This window comes from Microcaecilia unicolor, chromosome 3, assembly GCF_901765095.1.
Source record: "Microcaecilia unicolor chromosome 3, aMicUni1.1, whole genome shotgun sequence".
NCBI classification, from domain to species: Eukaryota; Metazoa; Chordata; class Amphibia; order Gymnophiona; family Siphonopidae; genus Microcaecilia; species Microcaecilia unicolor.
In genome coordinates, this window is record NC_044033.1 from 347,619,080 (window position 1) to 347,639,065 (window position 19,986).

The 19,986-nt window shown below is 44.0% G+C and overlaps 1 protein-coding gene across 1 annotated transcript in view; it reads right to left on the bottom strand.

Annotated features, from left to right (window-relative positions):
- MTHFD1L (methylenetetrahydrofolate dehydrogenase (NADP+ dependent) 1 like) overlaps positions 1 to 19,986 on the bottom strand; it is a gene marked incomplete at its 5' end in the record, with an annotated part of 452,100 nt that overhangs the window by 146,199 nt on the left and 285,915 nt on the right. The window contains 3 exon segments of the mRNA XM_030195103.1: positions 6,344 to 6,430; positions 6,432 to 6,522; positions 9,039 to 9,139. Coding sequence (XP_030050963.1) covers positions 6,344 to 6,430; positions 6,432 to 6,522; positions 9,039 to 9,139 — 279 coding nt within the window.

Genomic DNA, 19,986 nt, shown 5'->3' on the forward strand with positions numbered 1-19,986 from the left:
CAATAGAGGCTGACTTCAAGTGGGCTACCGACGCTGCCATGGCTCTAACATTATAAGCCGTGACATGACCCTCAAGAGCCAGCCCAGCCTGGGCGTAAGTGAAGGAAATGCAATCTGCTAGCCAATTGGATATGGTGCGTTTCCCCACAGCCACTCCTCTCCTATTGGGATCAAAAGAAACTAACAATTGGGCAGACTGTCTGTTGGGCTGTGTCCGCTCCAGATAGAAGGCCAATGCTCTTTTGCAGTCCAATGTGTGCAGCTGACGTTCAGCAGGGCAGGAATGAGGACGGGGAAAGAATGTTGGCAAGACAATTGACTGGTTCAGATGGAACTCCGACACAACCTTTGGCAAGAACTTAGGGTGAGTGCGGAGGACTACTCTGTTGTGATGAAATTTGGTGTAAGGGGCCTGGGCTACCAGGGCCTGAAGCTCACTGACTCTACGAGCTGAAGTAACTGCCACCAAGAAAATGACCTTCCAGGTCAAGTACTTCAGATGGCAGGAATTCAGTGGCTCAAAAGGAGGTTTCATCAGCTGGGTGAGAACGACATTGAGATCCCATGACACTGTAGGAGGCTTGACAGGGGGCTTTGACAAAAGCAAACCTCTCATGAAGCGAACAACTAAAGGCTGTCCTGAGATCGGCTTACCTTCCACACGGTAATGGTATGCACTGATTGCACTAAGGTGAACCCTTACAGAGTTGGTCTTGAGACCAGACTCAGACAGGTGCAGAAGGTATTCAAGAAGGGTCTGTGTAGGACAAGAGCGAGGATCTAGGGCCTTGCTGTCACACCAGACGGCAAACCTCCTCCATAGAAAGAAGTAACTCCTCTTAGTGGAATCTTTCCTGGAAGCAAGCAAGATTCGGGAGACACCCTCCGACAGACCCAAAGAGGCAAAGTCTACGCTCTCAACATCCAGGCCGTGAGAGCCAGGGACCGGAGGTTGGGATGCAGAAGTGCCCCTTCGTCCTGTGTGATGAGGGTCGGAAAAGACTCCAATCTCCACGGTTCTTCGGAGGACAACTCCAGAAGAAGAGGGAACCAGATCTGACGCGGCCAAAAAGGAGCAATCAGAATCATGGTGCCTCGGTCTTGCTTGAGTTTCAACAAAGTCTTCCCCACCAGAGGTATGGGAGGATAAGCATACAGCAGACCTTCCCCCCAGTCCAGGAGGAAGGCATCCGATGCCAGTCTGCCGTGGGCCTTAAGCCTGGAACAGAACTGAGGGACTTTGTGGTTGGCTCGAGATGCGAAGAGGTCTACCAAGGGGGTGCCCCACACCTGGAAGATCTGTCGCACTACACGGGAATTGAGCGACCACTCGTGAGGTTGCATAATCCTGCTCAACCTGTCGGCCAGTCTGCTGTTTACGCCTGCCAGATATGTGGCTTGGAGCACCATGCCGTGACGGCGAGCCCAGAGCCACATGCTGACGGTTTCCTGACACAGGGGGCGAGATCCGGTGCCCCCCTGCTTGTTGACGTAGTACATGGCAACCTGGTTGTCTGTCTGAATTTGGATAATTTGGTGGGACAGCCGATCTCTGAAAGCCTTCAGAGCGTTCCAGATCGCTCGCAACTCCAGAAGATTGATCTGCAGATCGCGTTCCTGGAAGGACCAGCTTCCTTGGGTGTGAAGCCCATCGACATGAGCTCCCCATCCCAGGAGAGACGCATCCGTGGTCAGCACTTTTTGTGGCTGAGGAATTTGGAAAGGACGTCCCAGAGTCAAATTGGACCAAATCGTCCACCAATACAGGGATTTGAGAAAACTCGTGGACAGGTGGATCACGTCTTCTAGATCCCCAGCAGTCTGAAACCACTGGGAAGCTAGGGTCCATTGAGCAGATCTCATGTGAAGGCGGGCCATGGGAGTCACATGGACTGTGGAGGCCATGTGGCCCAGCAATCTCAACATCTGCCGAGCTGTGATCTGCTGTGACGCTCGCACCCGCGAGACGAGGGACAACAAGTTGTTGGCTCTCGCCTCCGGGAGGTAGGCGCGAGCCGTCCGAGAATCCAGCAGAGCTCCTATGAATTCGAGTTTCTGCACTGGGAGAAGATGGGACTTTGGATAATTTATCACAAACCCCAGTAGCTCCAGGAGGCGAATAGTCATCTGCATGGACTGCAGGGCTCCTGCCTCGGATGTGTTCTTCACCAGCCAATCGTCGAGATATGGGAACACGTGCACCCCCAGCCTGCGAAGTGCCGCTGCTACTACAGCCAAGCACTTTGTGAACACCCTGGGCGCAGAGGCGAGCCCAAAGGGTAGCACACAGTACTGGAAGTGATTTCCTTGCTGAAATCGCAGATACTGCCTGTGAGCTGGCAGTATCGGGATGTGTGTGTAGGCATCCTTTAAGTCCAGAGAGCATAGCCAATCGTTTTCCTGAATCATGGGAAGAAGGGTGCCCAGGGAAAGCATCCTGAACTTTTCTTTGACCAGATAGTTGTTCAGGGCCCTTAGGTCTAGGATGGGACACATCCCCCCTGTTTTCTTTTCCACAAGGAAGTACCTGGAATAGAATCCCAGCCCTTCTTGCCCGGATGGCACGGGCTCGACCGCATTGGCGCTGAGAAGGGCGGAGAGTTCCTCTGCAAGTACCTGCTTGTGCTGGAAGCTGTAAGACTGCGCTCCCGGTGGACAATTTGGAGGTTTTGAGGCCAAATTGAGGGTGTATCCTTGCCGGACTATTTGGAGAACCCACTGATTGGAGGTTATGAGAGACCACCTTTGGTGAAAAGCTTTCAACCTCCCTCCGACTGGCAGGTCGCCCGGCACTGACACTTGGATGTCGGCTATGCTCTGCTGGAGCCAGTCAAAAGCTCGTCCCTTGCTTTTGCTGGGGAGCCGAGGGGCCTTGCTGAGGCGCACGCTGCTGACAAGAGCGAGCGCGCTGGGGCTTAGCCTGGGCCGCAGGCTGTCGAGAAGGAGGATTGTACCTACGCTTGCCAGAAGAGTAGGGAACAGTCTTCCTTCCCCCGAAAAATCTTCTACCTGTAGAGGTAGATGCTGAAGGCTGCCGGCGGGAGAACTTGTCGAATGCGGTGTCCCGCTGGTGGAGCTGCTCTACCACCTGTTCGACCTTCTCTCCAAAAATATTATCCGCACTGGCAAGGCGAGTCCGCAATCCGCTGCTGGATTCTATTCTCCAGGTCGGAGGCACGCAGCCATGAGAGTCTGCGCATCACCACACCTTGAGCAGCGGCCCTGGACGCAACATCAAAGGTGTCATACACCCCTCTGGCCAGGAATTTTCTGCACGCCTTCAGCTGCCTGACCACCTCCTGAAAAGGCTTGGCTTGCTCAGGGGGGAGCGCATCCACCAAGCCCGCCAACTGCTGCACATTGTTCCGCATGTGTATGCTCGTGTAGAGCTGGTAGGATAGGACTGAATTTTGGCCACGAGCATAGAAGAATGGTAGGCCTTCCTCCCAAAGGAGTCTAAGGTTCTAGAGTCCTTGCCCGGGGGCGCCGAAGCATGCTCCCTAGAACTCTTAGCCTTCTTTAGGGCCAAATCCACAACTCCAGAGTCATGAGGCAACTGAGTGCGCATCAGCTCTGGGTCCCCATGGATCCGGTACTGGGACTCGATCTTCTTGGGAATGTGGGGATTAGTTAGAGGCTTGGTCCAGTTCGCCAGCAATGTCTTTTTGAGGACATGATGCATGGGTACTGTGGACGCTTCCTTAGGTGGAGAAGGATAGTCCAGGAGCTCAAACATTTCAGCCCTGGGCTCGTCCTCCACAACCACCGGGAAGGGGATGGCCGTAGACATCTCCCGGACAAAGGAAGCAAAAGACAGACTCTCGGGAGGAGAAAGCTGCCTCTCAGGAGAGGGAGTGGGATCGGAAGGAAGACCTTCAGACTCCTCGTCAGAGAAATATCTGGGGTCTTCTTCCTCTTCCCACGAGGCCTCACCCTCGGTGTCAGACACAAGTTCACGGACCAGTGTCTGCAACCTCGCCCGACTCGACTCCGTGGAGCCACGTCCACGATGGGGGCGTCGAGAGGTAGACTCCCTCGCCCGCATCGGCGAAGCTCCCTCCGCCGACGTAGTCGGGGAGCCTTCCTGGGAGGCGACGGCAGCCGGTACCGCACGCGGCACCGACGCCGGCGACCTCACCTCGGGCGATGGACCAGCCGGCGCCGCACTCGACGGTACCGGTGGCGCAAGCACCGCCGGTACCGGAGGGGTAGGGCGCAACAGCTCTCCCAGAATCTCTGGGAGAACGGCCCGGAGGCTCTCGTTCAGAGTGGCTGCAGAGAAAGGCATGGATGTCGATGCAGGCGTCGACGTCAGAACCTGTTCCGGGCGTGGAGGCTGTTCAGGGCTGTCCAGAGTGGAGCGCATCGACACCTCCTGGACAGAGGGTGAGCGGTCCTCTCGGTGCCGATGCCTACTGGGTGCCGACTCCCTCGGCGACACAGAGCTCTCGATGCCGACACGGGAAGGAGACCGGTGACGATGCTTCTTCGACTTCTTGGGACGAAGCATGTCACCGGAGCTTCCCGGCACCGACGAGGAGGACGTAGAATCCAACCGTCGCTTCCTCGGGGCCGAGGCCGAAGGAGGTCGGTCTCGGGGGGGCTGTACTGCAGGAGCCCTCAGGGTAGGGGGAGACCCACCCGAAGGCTCACCGCCACCAGCAGGGGAATGGACAGCCCTCACCTGCACTCCAGACGAAGCACCACCGTCCGACGACATCAGCTGACGAGGTCCCGGTACCACCGACGTCGATGCAGCTGTCCGATGTCTCAGCGCCGATGCAGAGGGCCGATGCCTCGATGCACTGGCAGCCGAGGATGAAGCTCTGGACGCTGAAGACGTCGATGCACTCGATACCCCCGGTGCCGATGCCGACGAAGAGCCCGAGAACAAAACGTTCCACTGGGCCAATCTCGCTACCTGAGTCCGCTTTTGCAAAAGGGAACACAGACTACAGGCCTGCGGGCGGTGCCCAGCCCCCAAGCACTGAAGACACGACGCGTGCCTGTCAGTGAGCGAGATGACCCGGGCGCACTGGGTGCACTTCTTGAAGCCGCTGGAAGACTTCGATGTCATGGGCGGAAAAATCACGCCGGCGAGATCAAAAGTCGAAATGGCGGAAAAGGCACCCGAAAAACAAGGGGAAGAAAACTTCGACCCGAGGCCTAAAAGCGGCCTACCCCGACGACGAAAGAAAACTTACCGGGGCGAAAAAGCTGGAAATAGCGGGGGGAAAAAAGACTAAAGAGTCTCTTTCCACACACAGAATGGATTTTTTTTTTTTTTTTTAAAACAACACGAAGAACGCGCGAGGTCGACTTTGCGGGGCACGACACGGCGAAAACACGACCGTACCGAGCGCGGACAAAAGAAGACTGACGAACACGAGCCGGTTCGGGCGGGAAGACGGCCGCGCATGCGCGGTGCGCATGAGCGCGCGGGGACTAGCAAAGGCCTTTGCTAGTAAAGTGTTCCGATTGGAGGGGCTGCCGTGGACGTCACCCATCAGTGAGAACAAGCAGCCTGCTTGTCCTCGGAGAATATACTCTACACCTGTTCTTCGTGCATAAAGTAGGTTTTCAGTTTGAGGGGTTACCATTGTTTTCAGTATTATCTGACTTTTCACTTATCCGACAATGGGCCAGTCCCGTTTACATCAGATGATCGAGACTGTACTGTACTGAAGTCATTCAGAGTATGATACAGGGAAATACAGGGCAACTTACAAAGAACTGATGATGAGTATTCAAAACATGTACAGCTGCTCTGTAAGGTATACAGTGATTAAAGTAGCCAATCAAGCTAAAATGATAACCACTTTCTCTATTCCCTCGTGTGTCATGATAAAGCTTCCCTTTTCTACTATTTTCTTTTTTGGACATCAGACTAGATATGCCAAGTTAGCAACAACCTTAGCTAACACTAGACGTATGTTTGTTTAGTTAGCATAATCAGCATGGACAGATCTCAATTTTTTATTTTTTAAGTGACTGGTGACAGAATAAGTACACTGCAGACAGTGGACAGAAACAGCCCAAGACTAATTCCTTATGTTGCATCTTGTGCAACCAAAGTTGCTTTTAACTTGCTGAATTGCTAATTTAAAACCAGTTCTATAGAATAGAGCTTGAGGTCTGATTGATTAAAAAAAAAAAACACAGTATCATTATTTAGTCCAAATATAATTTCTAAAAGAAGCATGGTTAACAGAAGAAACAGTGCTGTGATGCATTAACTTAGTTTGCTCACTTCTGGTTACCAAGTTGTTGAGTATAAAAGTAGAGTGCTTTACATGTGATATTCTTTTGTTCACCAACTCAAAGACTTGTTTTTTAACCTTACCTCCAGGCTGTACAGAAATCTGAAGTTACTCTTCTGACTGGAAGCCCCCTTCACTGCTCGAGCCAAGTCTACAGCCCCTCTGCCACCCTAGGGCCCAGTGGTTAGAGGAAACAGCATCGAAAGCACCAGATTCTTTGGCAATCTTGCAGACAAGGTCAATCTCTGCAGGTGAGTCAGTTCTAAGAAGAGAACATATATATTTTTTTTAATTTCTCTTCTTCTCATATCGAGATTTCAGGGTGACAAAAGAATTAGATGATTTATTTACAGATAATTTGTTAACAATATTTTTTGCCCATTGTATTATTTTTTAGCTTGCCAGTTTTCTCCTTGTCTTTCCAGTTCAGTAGAACCATTTTCTGATGGGTTATGTGCCATGAGCCTCTTCATCTGCAACCACCCAAATGTTTTCCATCTATGTTACATCCTCCCCGACCAACTCAGCCTTGTCTTTGACCAGAGGCCTCCACCCACACAAACAGAGCTGAGCATTTTTGACAAAGTTTAAATAAATCATCCCAAATTATTGGAAAACAATGTTGCAAATGCTGTGTTAAAAAAAATAAACAGGCAATTTTGGCAGCTAGTCAATAAAAATACACTGGTAGACAGAGGAACACAAGCTGAAAGATAAACAAAATATATATTTTTTTGTGCATGGCCCACGCTACAATCCTAAGATCTATTTTTGTCTTTTACTATCTGTAGATATCCACAAGATCTGTGACACATGCTGAACATTTACAAATGTAGTCTGCAAGAATTAATATCTCTTTACTGTCTTAGGGCATGCATTATTTTTTTTAACAAACAAAATTTATGTCAGACTGTTACTGATTTAGTATATCAGAATGTTACTGATTTAGGGGTATGTTTACTAAGGTGCATTAGCGTTTTTAACGCACCTTTAAAGTTAAGGTGCGCTAAACACTAATATATTCCTATAGGCGCGTTTAGGTGGGGTTTTTTTTGTACCTGGGGCAATGGAGGGTTCAGTGACTTTCCCAGAGTAACAAAGAGCTGCAATAGGAACTAAACCAAGTTCCCCAGGATAACTAACCATCAGGCTACTCTTCCTAATGACCAGTGCCATGAGCTGCAAACCAACTGGCACTGCCAGGAGACATAGGCTAAGCCTCTCCAGCCACAAGCACAACCAGCCTTCACAAATTAAAAAAAAAACTGGCAGCAGCCCACCACAGCAACCAGCAACAGGGGATTTGAGAGGACCTTCTCTCTTTGCAGCACTTTCTCCTTACCCACCCCAACTCTCAGCTCAGGGCTGGCATCTCTCTCACTCTTTTAATCATTGCCAGTAGCGGCACTTCAGCAAATACAAGTCTGCCTCAGAGTCTGGGACTTCCTTCCTTCGCTTGCCTCCTCTGACACAACTTCCTGTTCCACATAGGTGGGACGCGTGGTAGGGAAGGGTCAGGGTTCTGAGGCAGACTGCTGTAATCACTGCAGTGCTGCTACCAGCAGCGATCAAGCCAAGTTCAAGGGATCATCAGACCATGGAGAGGGATAAATCTTTTAATCTTTCCATCGTGAGTTACCTTGCACTGTGGAAGGATAAATTATATGAAAACAAAATCTGTTTATTCATCATCATCATCATCATAATAAAGTGCTTAAAACATTTACTATCCAAAGGAAATTTTATGCAATATCAGTAATACATTTCAGAATGCTGTATATCAGATACACATTACTTCCTGTGTTCATGTACTGAAAGCATCACAATGTTCTGATATACACAGGGCAATTCTATAATAGGGTTCCTAAAGGAATAAAAGCATGTACTTTCTACTGGAAAATATTAGAATAACTGGGTAGATATGGGAATAAAAATTATGCGCAAGCATTTACGCCAGCCATAGAGCTAGTGTGTGTCTAAATGTCAGATACACGCGTAAGTTGCAGTATTCTATAAGTTATGCAAGTAAATGAGTCATACCTATGTGTACATCAATCTGTCAAATACGTGCTATGTAAGCTAGCAGAATAGTGCTTAGGCAGAATTTTGGCATTATCCCCAGATAATTGAGCTGCGTGCATAATTCATGTCATATTTTGTATTGCACAAATTATCTTAAGCCAATCAGCACTGGTAATTGCCAATTAACAGGTAATTATTAAAATTGGATTTAAATAAAATTTACACGCACAACTTGCTAAGCATATTCTATAAATTGATGCACAAATTCTAATGCACGCTGCCAAAAAGGGGGCATGGATATGGGCGTTGAATGGGCAGATCATGGGTGTTACTAAAAAATTATGTGCACTGTTATAGAATACACCCACTCCATGCCTAACTTAGTCACCGGCATTTGGCGTAGATTCTCACGAATAAACTGTCACGTGGATAGGCCCTAGGCGTATTCTATAAACCATGTCTAAAGTTAGGCGCGGTTTATAGAACACTCCTAGGCATTTTTTTCAGCGCCTACTTTTAAGGTGCCATATATAGAATCTAGCCCTGTACACGTGTAAATGCTATTGATCTAAACATTTATGCATAACTGTCATGTAAGCCCATAGTACCTATTTTACAGATTAGGCCTAACAGTGCTGGATATTAAGGTATGGAATTGTCTGACCAATCCACTAACATGAACTGGCCAAATGCCATCTCCAGTTTAATAACAACATGTATATTAAAGACTTCTAGAAATTCAGTGGAGAAACTTACTTGAACACGTTTAAAGCCACCACAACTGGAACACCATAAAGGTGAGCAATCTGAATTTGTTTCTGTAGATTGCAGCAACCGTCCGCAACCAGCTGGAGATTCTACAGCATAAACAGACAGATAAAAACAAGATTCACTGTGTCTGCCCTGTTTATTTATGCTACTAGTGATTAGATTTTCTATTTTCTTTGCAATAAACAAATCTCTTTTCATGGTATAAATTTAAATTACAGTAAATGCTTTAACATGCATCTTTCCAACTGTACCTTTAATTTTTCCTTAAGTTAGTCACCCAAGGGACAGCAAAGTTACTCCCCTGCATCAGATGTTCTCTGAGGACAACAGGACAAGTAATCTCATATATAGGTGACATCATCCGATGGAGTCTAGCAGAGACGCTACCCAGGTTCCAACTAAAAGCCTTTGGCAGGCCTGCACCATGCATGTGTGAGTGCCTACCCGCCTGCCCGAGTTGCACAAGACCAGAAGTTGGATAAAAAAACACAAGGAATGCAACTTCAAGGGGAAGCAGGAGGGTTTGCGAGAAAACTTGTCCTGCTATTCTCAGAGAACACTTGCTATAGGTAACTTTGCTTTCTCTTAAAAAATTTTTTTTATCACTTATTTCAATTTTATCAAGCAAGAAACCACTTGTACAGAAATGTATGATTAACATTTTACATTATTTAAATACCCAATATTACTTTCAAGGAAAAAACCTCATGCCAATCCTACTCAAGTCCAAATATTTGAATCCAAAATTACAATCAATGGAAGTTCTAATTTAAGGAAACAACAACAACAACAACAACAACAAAAAAGGTAAATAACCTGACGTGCCACTGAATTCCCATTTCCAAAAAGATAGCAAATTCACTAGGTATTAGGTACAAATTACCCTCGAGTGAACCGTTTAGTTGACAAAAAAAAGCAGTAAGGTAAGAAGGTTCATAGAAGCCATATTTGACTGATATCTGACTACGCATTTACACGGATATCGTGGAAAAAAGTAGCCCCTAAATGAAGAACACCTTGCTTCGTTAATAGAAATTGCTGACGTCTCTTCTGGGTGTCTCTAGAAACATCAGGAAAAACCCAAATTTTCAGTCCCAAAAAAGTTTTTTCCTTATTTTTTAAAATACATTCTCATTAACCAGTTTTTATCAGGCACCAGTACCACAGAGGCCACTAACGTTGACATAGTAACTAAGTCAGTGTCTGAGGACTCCAAGAGAGCAGAAACATCCAATGATTGGATTTCTTCAACTTGCTGATTAGTAACTGGATTAGTAGGCAAATAATAATAATATACTTGTGAGAAAGGTGGAATGGATTCTTCAGTAACCCCCAATATTTCCTTAATATATATTTTTTAAGCATATCTCGAGGGGTAACTGTAAATTATTTAGGAAAACTTAGAAATTGGGGATTATTACTCCTAGAAAAGTTTTCGATTGATTCAGTTTTCCACCTCAAATTAGATAAATCTTTAACTATATTGGTCTGAAGAACTTGTAGATTCTGTATGTCTCTCTCTTGTATTTTAGTTTGTTTAGTTAAGCCTTCTAATCCTGCATCAGTTTTCTTCAACTTCCCTTCCAAGATAGTCAGATCTTGACCCAGTCTTTGAACCTGGGGGCATACGACTTTACCTATGTCTACTATAAGAGACCAAATATAACTAATCAACATTTAGAATTTATCATCTTGCCATGCTACTATCTTTACAGGCACAGCAGAACACGTATGATATCAAGGGGTTCACCCAAACCAAAGAGAGTGTTCCCATGGGCAGACACCTATAGAACTGATGGCAGTTTTCCAGCTGGAAGTTTATCCCCAACTCAAATCAATAGCTCCATCTATAGGGATAACTTGGTATAGCATTTAATCTAAATACTACACTAAGTAAAACATGAAGTTCAGGGTCCAGTAGAATACAGTAACACAATGAATGATAGTAGACAAAGACAAACACGCCATCTAGACTGCCCAGTACAGTGGTTAGTATTGTAACTGGCACTATGCAAATTACCTCCCTCATATCTTTGTTATTCTTTCCAAACCAAGAAGTTGGAAAAAATTATAAAAGGGTCTATTTGTCTGGGGGCAAAATAACTCTCTGAAAATTTAGCGGAATTGGATAAAACTTGGCATAGGGAAAAACCCATGAAAATACAGGTTTGATGATGGGCCTGATTGGATTGGGGGATCCAGAGAAATAAGACCACCACAAAAATGGCCCAATGCATTTCTTTCACAGCAACAATTTTAAATGCTGTACCAAACACACACACAGTAAAACATAGCAGCCCCAGAGACAGTTGGACTGGATAATGCCCATGGGACAGAACACCCCGAGCCCGGAGTTGACTGCTTGCTACCACCACTCCCTAAAAGCCCAAAACTTGTCCTTGCTGCATCAATAGCAACTGATGATGTCTGTTTCAGTACAGTCAGAGGGGAATTTGGCAGTGTGGCACCCGGTATTTCAGGTTTGTTGCAGGGTACAGCCAAGCAAATTGAGCTTGTAGGCAGTGGTCAGTTGTTAATGGTAGAACTGGAATCTATCTCAGTGGAAAACTTGTAAAGAATCCAGTCTATATTTTCAACATTTCTAATAACAGGATCGCCCCAGACGTCTGAATTGGTTTGTCCCAAGATTTTCATCTTAGAAGCAATCTGGTAAACTATATTGGGCCTGGGAAAGACTGACTTTACAATATTCTAGTATGGGTCATGCACTTCAAGATTTGGAGAAGAAACTAATTAAAAATAAGACAGATATTGTTAATAGACACTATAGTGGGAAAATCAGAAGAATTTTTATCTAGAATGAGAACTTTGGCAACTGTATTAAGGATACTGAATCTTTGGAAAATGCAGTTAGAATTATGTGAGTGCGCTTAATTTTCCCCAAGAGTGCCATTTTGTCTCCTAAGGAATATCTCTTCCGAATATCTGTTCTGATGCTAGTCTTCCTATTGTTAAAATATATTACATGCTTCCTCAAAGGAGAAGTGCTGCGTATGTCTAGTAGCGCTATAGAAATGGTAAGTAGTAGTAGTATGGGGGTTCTCAACTGGATACTGTTCAACCTTTGGATCTATTGGATATTTTGGCTATTGGAAACCTCCGATTTGGAGGTAGCCCAGCCTACTAATTACCTTTGTAATAGTATCAAACAAGGAATAACTTTTGTATTTATTTTAAAGACACTGTAAAGAAGATTTTTTTAATTATAAAATTTGGATGTACCCATATGTTCCCAGAGAGACCTAGAGAAAACAAAGGCAATTCCTGATACTAAGTTCTGAAGTTCAACAAATGGGTATTATATTTTTCTTAAAGGTTTCCTTGTAAATGTGTGTGAAATATAGGTCTCTTAAATGTGTTCTTCAATTTTACACAACTGATATAGCTTTCATTGCTACTAGGGGGACTACTGAAGGGAGTGATTGGATGTCATCTCCTGTATCAGCAACAGTCTAGTCTCACTGAATTATAGTCTCTGGATGTTGAGCATGTTCATAACAGGTTTTCTTTTCCTATTATTGGATATTATTGGTTTTCCTTTTATTATTTGACTTGGATTCCTCACTTTAGTCAAATATTTTTTAATTGTTTATATTTCCTTTTCTTTGTGGATTTTGCTGTACAAGTGAGATACTGGTTTGCTAATTTATATAAATGCAATTTAAAAAGCTCTCTCTACCCCACAACTGCCCCACCATCTTCCAAACTGCCTCAGTCCCTAAAACTAAACTCCCAACAGTCTCACCAACAATCTACTCTACATCCTAAAAAATTACTCCCAATTGCCTCACTCCAAAAGCTACCCCCTCACAACTGCCTCACTCCAAAAGCTACCCCTTCACAACTGCCTCACCAATAGCCTCCATTGAACAAGGTCCACTATCCCCAAAACAACCCCCTGCAACTACCCCACACCCTACCTCCAAGACTGCTCCAACCCCAAACACTACCTCTACTTCCTCACACAATTGTCCCAATCCCACAAAAACTACTCCCTGCAACTATCCAACCCCCAATTGTCCACCATCCCCCAAACTGCCCCAACCCTTAAAACTAGCTCTGCACAAGAATCTCACCACCACAAACTATGCCCCCCTGCAACTGCCTCTAATCCCCCAAGTTAATCTCATTATAAAAACTACCTCAAACCCATTTAGCACCACATAACACAAGTCTCTCTCTCTCACACACACACACACAGAGGGATTAGAAATAATTCCATATACATTTTTGTTCATATTTTCTATTGTTAATTTTATTGTGAAAATTACTGACTGAATCATACGGTTTTCTTATCAGTTGCCATGTGTACTGCCAAGTAATATCTATTGCCATGGACAGAGACAAATTAAGACACTAGGATACTAGGCACATATCTAATGTCCAAAATTTAGGGGAGCCTTGTCAGATTACTCAGAACTTGGAAAGTTTTGTTTTTAGACTTTAAAACCTCTAGTTGCACATCTCATATCCTCCCCCTTCTACAAGTGAGCTGACTGGCTTTGCTAATGTCTTTCCAGTGGACATGGAGGCAAAGAGAGCTTCAAAGTTTAAGAGAGCCTATATGAAGGTAATGCTATATATCAAGCAAATTTGCAGCATGACAACAGGGTGAAGAAATAATGAGACTAGGTAGGCCTTGTGGTCTTACCCTGCGCCTTCTTTTTTAATGTTTCTGTGCCTTCTGAGTTTAGTTCTCTCTTGAGTTTCACTCATTACACTTTGATCACTACTGTTGCATGCTGTTCCTAGTAAAATATATATTTTGTTCAATGCTTTTCTTTAATATCATTTTTAGAGGAAGCTGTATGAACTAGCTTTACATTGTATACTGTATTTATTTATCTTGAAATGTTCCATCTGTACAAAAATAATTAAGAGGGTAGCCTGGTTCCTCACATGAAGAATATGGGTTTGATTCCTAGGTCAGGTCTTATAGTCTCTAATCAGCCAGGACTGGGGATTCCAGGAGGCAGAATTCACAGGGTCTGTGAGGGTGGGTGGGGGAGTCCCAGTCGTCACAAAATACCTAACTGCTGGATTCAAGGCCTAAGACTGCATTGTTCCAGAAAGAGCTCTGTGGATGAATAGTAAGTCATCAACAATCTCCAGATTCAGTCTAGCTCTCCTGTCTTTCACACAATAGAAAATGTCCTCTCAGAAGACGTGCTGCCAGTTTTGGCTAGCACTTCTATTTGTTTTTCCAAAAAAAATCAAAGCATCATCGTTTGCATCACTTGAACATAAATAACTGTACAATTCATTAACAATAGCCTTCAAAGGAAGCACTGTTTCATAAAAGTCACTCATAAAACTGCTCATTTTCATTCTTTTGGAGGTGGGCTCTTCCACAAATGTGACACTGTCTGGCAATGTGGCTTGTGGAGGATCCAGAGTTGTTGATATTGATGGACTCGAGCATTCCATTTCAATCTGGTTTTGGTACAACCTTCTCAAATATTTGGTTGCTTATGTTTTTACATCATCTAGGAAGATAATTGGATTATCTTTCAGACATGGGTAGATGAACAGAAAAATAATGGTTAATTAAGTGTTGGAAATGCTCTTTGATACCAACAACAATGGATGCTTGAGCAAATGTGTATGTGATGGAAAGATGTTGCTGAGAGTAGGAGTCTGATCAGCAGACAAGACTCTTCTTGCTACGTCAAAGGCAGATAAGATACAAACGATGTCATTTAACAGTGCTTCAATTAAATCCAAAAGCAGCTTCAGCAATTTATCATTAAATTCAGTTGTCAGTTGTCTGAGATGCGTTTTTACATATTGATCTAGCTGGAACAGCCTGTTTAAGGCTAGTCTCAAGCTTTTGCAGAATGACACAGGGACAATATTTGTCCCCATCCCCGTGCCATCCTCTATTTCAGACCCTCTTTGAGACTTTAGGTAACTGTGTGGCAACTACATGCAGCATAATGCTGGTGAGTGCTACCTTACAAAACTCCTTCCTCCGACCCACCTTTTAAGTAGCTCAATTCAAAGCAAGACAGAGGTAGACAGACCAGGGAAAAATATAGCAGAATCCCAATTTGCTCAATTATCACAAACCATTCTGGTGTAAATAACCAAATTTTCTGAAATCAAACTAAGAACAGTGGGCTCTTCATTGCTAAACAAAAATATTTTCTGTTCTCAAAGACAAGGAGTAAAGGGGATGCACACAGAAAAATGAACAGTGATAAGTCTCAGATATCTGTCTGTGTAAAGGTATGGGGGAAAAGGTTTGTATGTGGGGGAATGCCTACCACTGTAAAGCAATGAGGATTTCTTGAGAAAGAGAAAAAGGAAACTGATATGGTTCTCTAAACAAGTGGCTAAGAAAATAAGAGCAAAAGAATTGGTATTCATGAAACACATAAAAAAACACTGAATGAAACTGAAAGAAGCCAAGAGAGACGTACCTCTGGTGAAAGCACAGGTGGAAGAACAAATGGCTAGAAATGTAAGAAAGGGAGACAATTTTTTCAGGTATATTAGTGAAAGGAGGAAGGCTACAAATGGAATTGTGAGACTGAAAGAAGCTGTGGATCGCTACATGGAGAGTGATGAAGAAAAAGCAAATGTGCTAAACACTTATGTTCTGTGTTCATGGAAGAAAGACAGACCAAAAAAGGGAGTAAGAGCGCCAGAAAATGAATATCTTGGAGATGCACCTGTAAACGTCAGATTCAGGACCCCTGAGGAAGGCCTGTTGGCCAAAACACGGACCGTGTAGGGTCCCATTAAACTTTTCTGGCGCTCTTACTCCCTTGTTTTTTGGTCTGTTTTAGTTTATCTTCCGCCATTTTTTGTAGTTTGTGTTGATTTCACAGGAGATTTGGACCTTTCTTTTGTGTGTTCATGGAAGAAAGACCTAGAAAAGTACCACAATCGGTTGAAAAGGTACATATGAAAATGGAGTAGATATCACACCGTTCACAAAAGAGAATGTTTAGTAGTAGTTTATGAACAACTTGAAAAACTGAAGATGGACAAAGCCATGGGACCAGACGGGATTCATTCCAGGATATTGAGGGAGCTCAGAGATGTTCTGGTGGGTCCTCTTAAAGACTGGATATGGGAGAGGGTCCGTAGGATTGGAGAAGAGCGGATGTGGTCCCTCTTCACAAAAGTGGTGACAGAGAAGAAGCGGGAAACTATAGGCCAGTAAGCCTCATTTTGGCTACTGAAAAAGTAATGGAACCGTTGCTGAAGGAAAGGATGGTGATTTTCCTGGAGTTCAATGGGTTACAAGATCCGAGACAACATTGTTTTACCAAAGGTAAATCACACTAAACAAATCTGATTGAATTCTTTGACTAGGGGATCGGAGAATTGGATTGAGGACATTTTTAGGTATAACTTGTCTGGAATGTTTTTACGTTTGGGGAGCGTGCCAGGTGCCCTTGACCTGGATTGGCCACTGTCGGTGACAGGATGCTGGGCTAGATGGACCTTTGGTCTTTCCCAGTATGGCACTACTTATGTACTTATGACATGCACTAGATGTCATCTACTTGGATTTTAGCAAAGCTTTTGACACTGTTCGTCTTATGAGGCTCTTAAATAAACTTGAAAGGCTGAAGTTAGGACCCAAACTGGTGAACTGGATTAGAAACTGGTTGACAGTCAGATGCCAGAGGGTGGTAGTTAATGAAATTCACTCAGAAAGAAAGGTGAGTAATGGAGTGCCTTAAGGATCAGTACTAGGGCCAATTCTGTTCAATTAACTTGTGAGCAACATTGCCAAAGGGTTAAAAGGTAAGGTTAGCTGTTTTGCGGAAGATACTAAGATTTGTAACAGAGTGGACACTCCAGAGGGAGTGGAAAACATGAAAAAGGATCTGCAAAGGTTAGAGGAATGGTCTAATGTTTGGAAGTTAAAATTTAATGCAAAAAAGTGCAGAGTGATGCATTTGGGGATTAGAAATCCAAGGGAGCCATATGTAGGAGGAGGTAAGAGGCTGACATTCACAAATAAGAAGAGGAACCTTGGGGTGATATTATCAGAGGATGTGAAGGCACTGAAATTGTGTTCAAGGTGGTGGCCATAGTCAGAAGGAAACTAGGCTGCATAGAAAGAAGCATAACCAGAAGAAAGGAGGTGTTGATGCCCCTGTACCGTTGGTGAGGCAACACTTGGAGTATTGTGCTCAGTTTTGGACACTATCTTGCCAAGGATGTAAAAAGCCTTGAAGTGGTCCAGAAGAAGACAACAAATTCGATATGGGGCTTATGCCAAAAGACCCATGAGAAGAGACTGGAAGAACTGAATATGTATATCGTAGAGGAGAAGAGGGATAGTCGAGATATGATAAAGAAGTTTAAATACTTGAAAGGTATAATATAGGAACAAATCTCTTCCAGAGAAGGGGAAGTGGTAAAACTATAGGACATGAATTGAGGTTGCAGGGTGGTACACTTAGGAGTAATGTCAGGAAATCCTTTTTCACAGAGGGGGTGGTCGATGCCTGGAATGCCCTCCTGGGGGTGGTGGTAGAGAAAAAAATGGTGATGGAATTCAAAAGGCGTGGGATAAACAGAGGATCTCTAGAAAAAGAATGGTATAATAAAACAAAACTTAAATGGCTGCATGTATGTTGATGTGTCGAGTGGCACCAAGATGGTTATTCTGGCAGTGAAGAACAAAGGCTGAAGCCAGGCAGACTTGTATGGTCTGTGGCCCATATATGGCAATCTGGTTTAGGATGGCCTGGAGACAGCTTTGACAGCAACATCAGCAACGTAAGTACAGTGCCGGGCAGACTTTTATGGTCTGTGTCCCACAATGACAAGACCAATTTGGATAAGCTGGAGTGAGCTTCAACAGCAACTCCAGTAGTTGGAATTGTAAGAACAGTGCCAGGGAGACTTTCTACAGTCTATGTCTCAGAAATGCCAAAGAAAGGCCATGATAAAGTATTTTATATCACATTCATTGTTGATGGGCAGACTGGATGGACCGTTCAGGTCTTTATCTGCAGTCATTTACTATGTTACTATATTTTAATAAAATAATGAAACAAATGTTAAAGAAATTTGTGGATGAAGATGAGAAAAACTGGGACACTTTTCGCTTGCGTGCTGTTTGCCATTCATGAGGGGCTGCCCCAGAGTTCAACAGAAAGGGAAATAATTGGTACATATACTTTGTCAGAACTTGAAGCACAGAAAGTTTTTATTCCAATTATTTCCCTTCAGAGATTACCTAACCCCCAACCAGAGTCATTTGTGTTTTAAATCATTCAGATCACTGATGACTCCGGATGCAGGTGACTAGCACCAAAACACGGAACTGTATGGAGTTTACAACATAAGAATATAAGAGTAGTCATACTGGGTCAGACCAATGGTCCATCTAGCATCCTGTTTTCCAAACAGTGGCCAAGCCAGGTCACAAGTACCTGGCACAAACCCAAATTGTGGCAACACTCCATACCATAAATCCCAAAGCAAGCAGTTGCTTCCCATGTCTGCCTCAATAGCAGACTATAGAGTTTTCCTCCTGGAATTTGTCCAAACCTTTTTTAAACCCAGATACGCTAAACGCTGTTACTACATCCTCCGGCAAAGTGTTCCAGAGCTTTGCTATTCGTTGAGTGAAAAAATATTTCCTCCTATTCGTTTTAGAAGTATTTCCATGTAACTTCGAGTGTCCCCTAGTCTTTGTACTTTTGGAACAAGTAGAAAAATCGATTGAATTCTATTTGTTCTTCACCATTCAGGATTTTGTAGACCTCAATCATATCTCCCCTCATCCGCCTCTTTTCCAAGCTGAAGAGCCCTAACCTCTTTAGCCTTTCCTCATACGAGAGGAGTTCCATCCCCTTTATCATTTTGGCCACTCTTCTTTGAACCTTTACTGATTTCACTATATCTTTTTTGAGATACAGCGACCAGAACTGAACGCAATAATCAAGGTGCGGACTCACTATGGAGCGATACAAAGGCATTAAAGTGTTTTTGGTCTTATTCCCCAATCCATTTCCTAATAATTCCCAGCATCCTGTTTGCTTTTTTGGCCACTGCTGCCACACACTGAGCAAATGATTTCAGTGTATTATCTACAACGACACCCAGATCTTTTTCTTGAATGCTGAACCCCAAGGTGGACCCTAGCATCAGGTAACTATGATTCGGATTATTCTTTCCAATGTGCATCACTTTGCATTTGTCCACATTAAATTTCATCTGCCATTTGGATGCCCAATCCCATAACTAATTTTCTTGGGAGAGGAACTTTACTGAAAATCTAGATATACTACATCAACCGGCTCACCTTTATCCACGTGTTTATTCACGCCTTCAAAGAAATGAAGCAAATTGGTGAGGCAAGAGTTCCCTCGGCTGAACCCATGCTGATTCTGTCCAATTAACCCATTAGTACCCAATGTTCCCATAATAAGCCATATGGGAACAAATTGATTTGTTCCCTTAAGGGAACATTGAGCACTAATGGGTTAAACTATGTTTGTCTACATGTTCTGTAATGTTATTCTTTATAATAGTTTCCATTATTTTGCTCGGCACCGACGTGAGGCTTACTGGTCTATAATTTCCCAGATCACCAATAGAACCCTTTTTAAAAATCGGCATCACATTGGCCACCCTTCAATCTTCAGGTAGTACAGATAATTTTAATGACAGCTTACATATTAATAGCAGATCACCAATTTCATGCTCAAGTTCTTTGAGTATCCTTGGACGTATGCCATCCGGTCCGGATGATTTGCTACTTTTTAATTTGTTAACTTGGCTCAGTACATCTTCCAGGTTCACCGAGATTTCCTTCAGTTCCTCTGCATTATCACCCTTGAAAACCAAATCTAGTACAGGCAGATCTCTTACATCTTCTTCCGTAAAGAAAGAATCAAAGAATTCATTCAGTTTCTCTGCTATGGCCTTGTCTTCC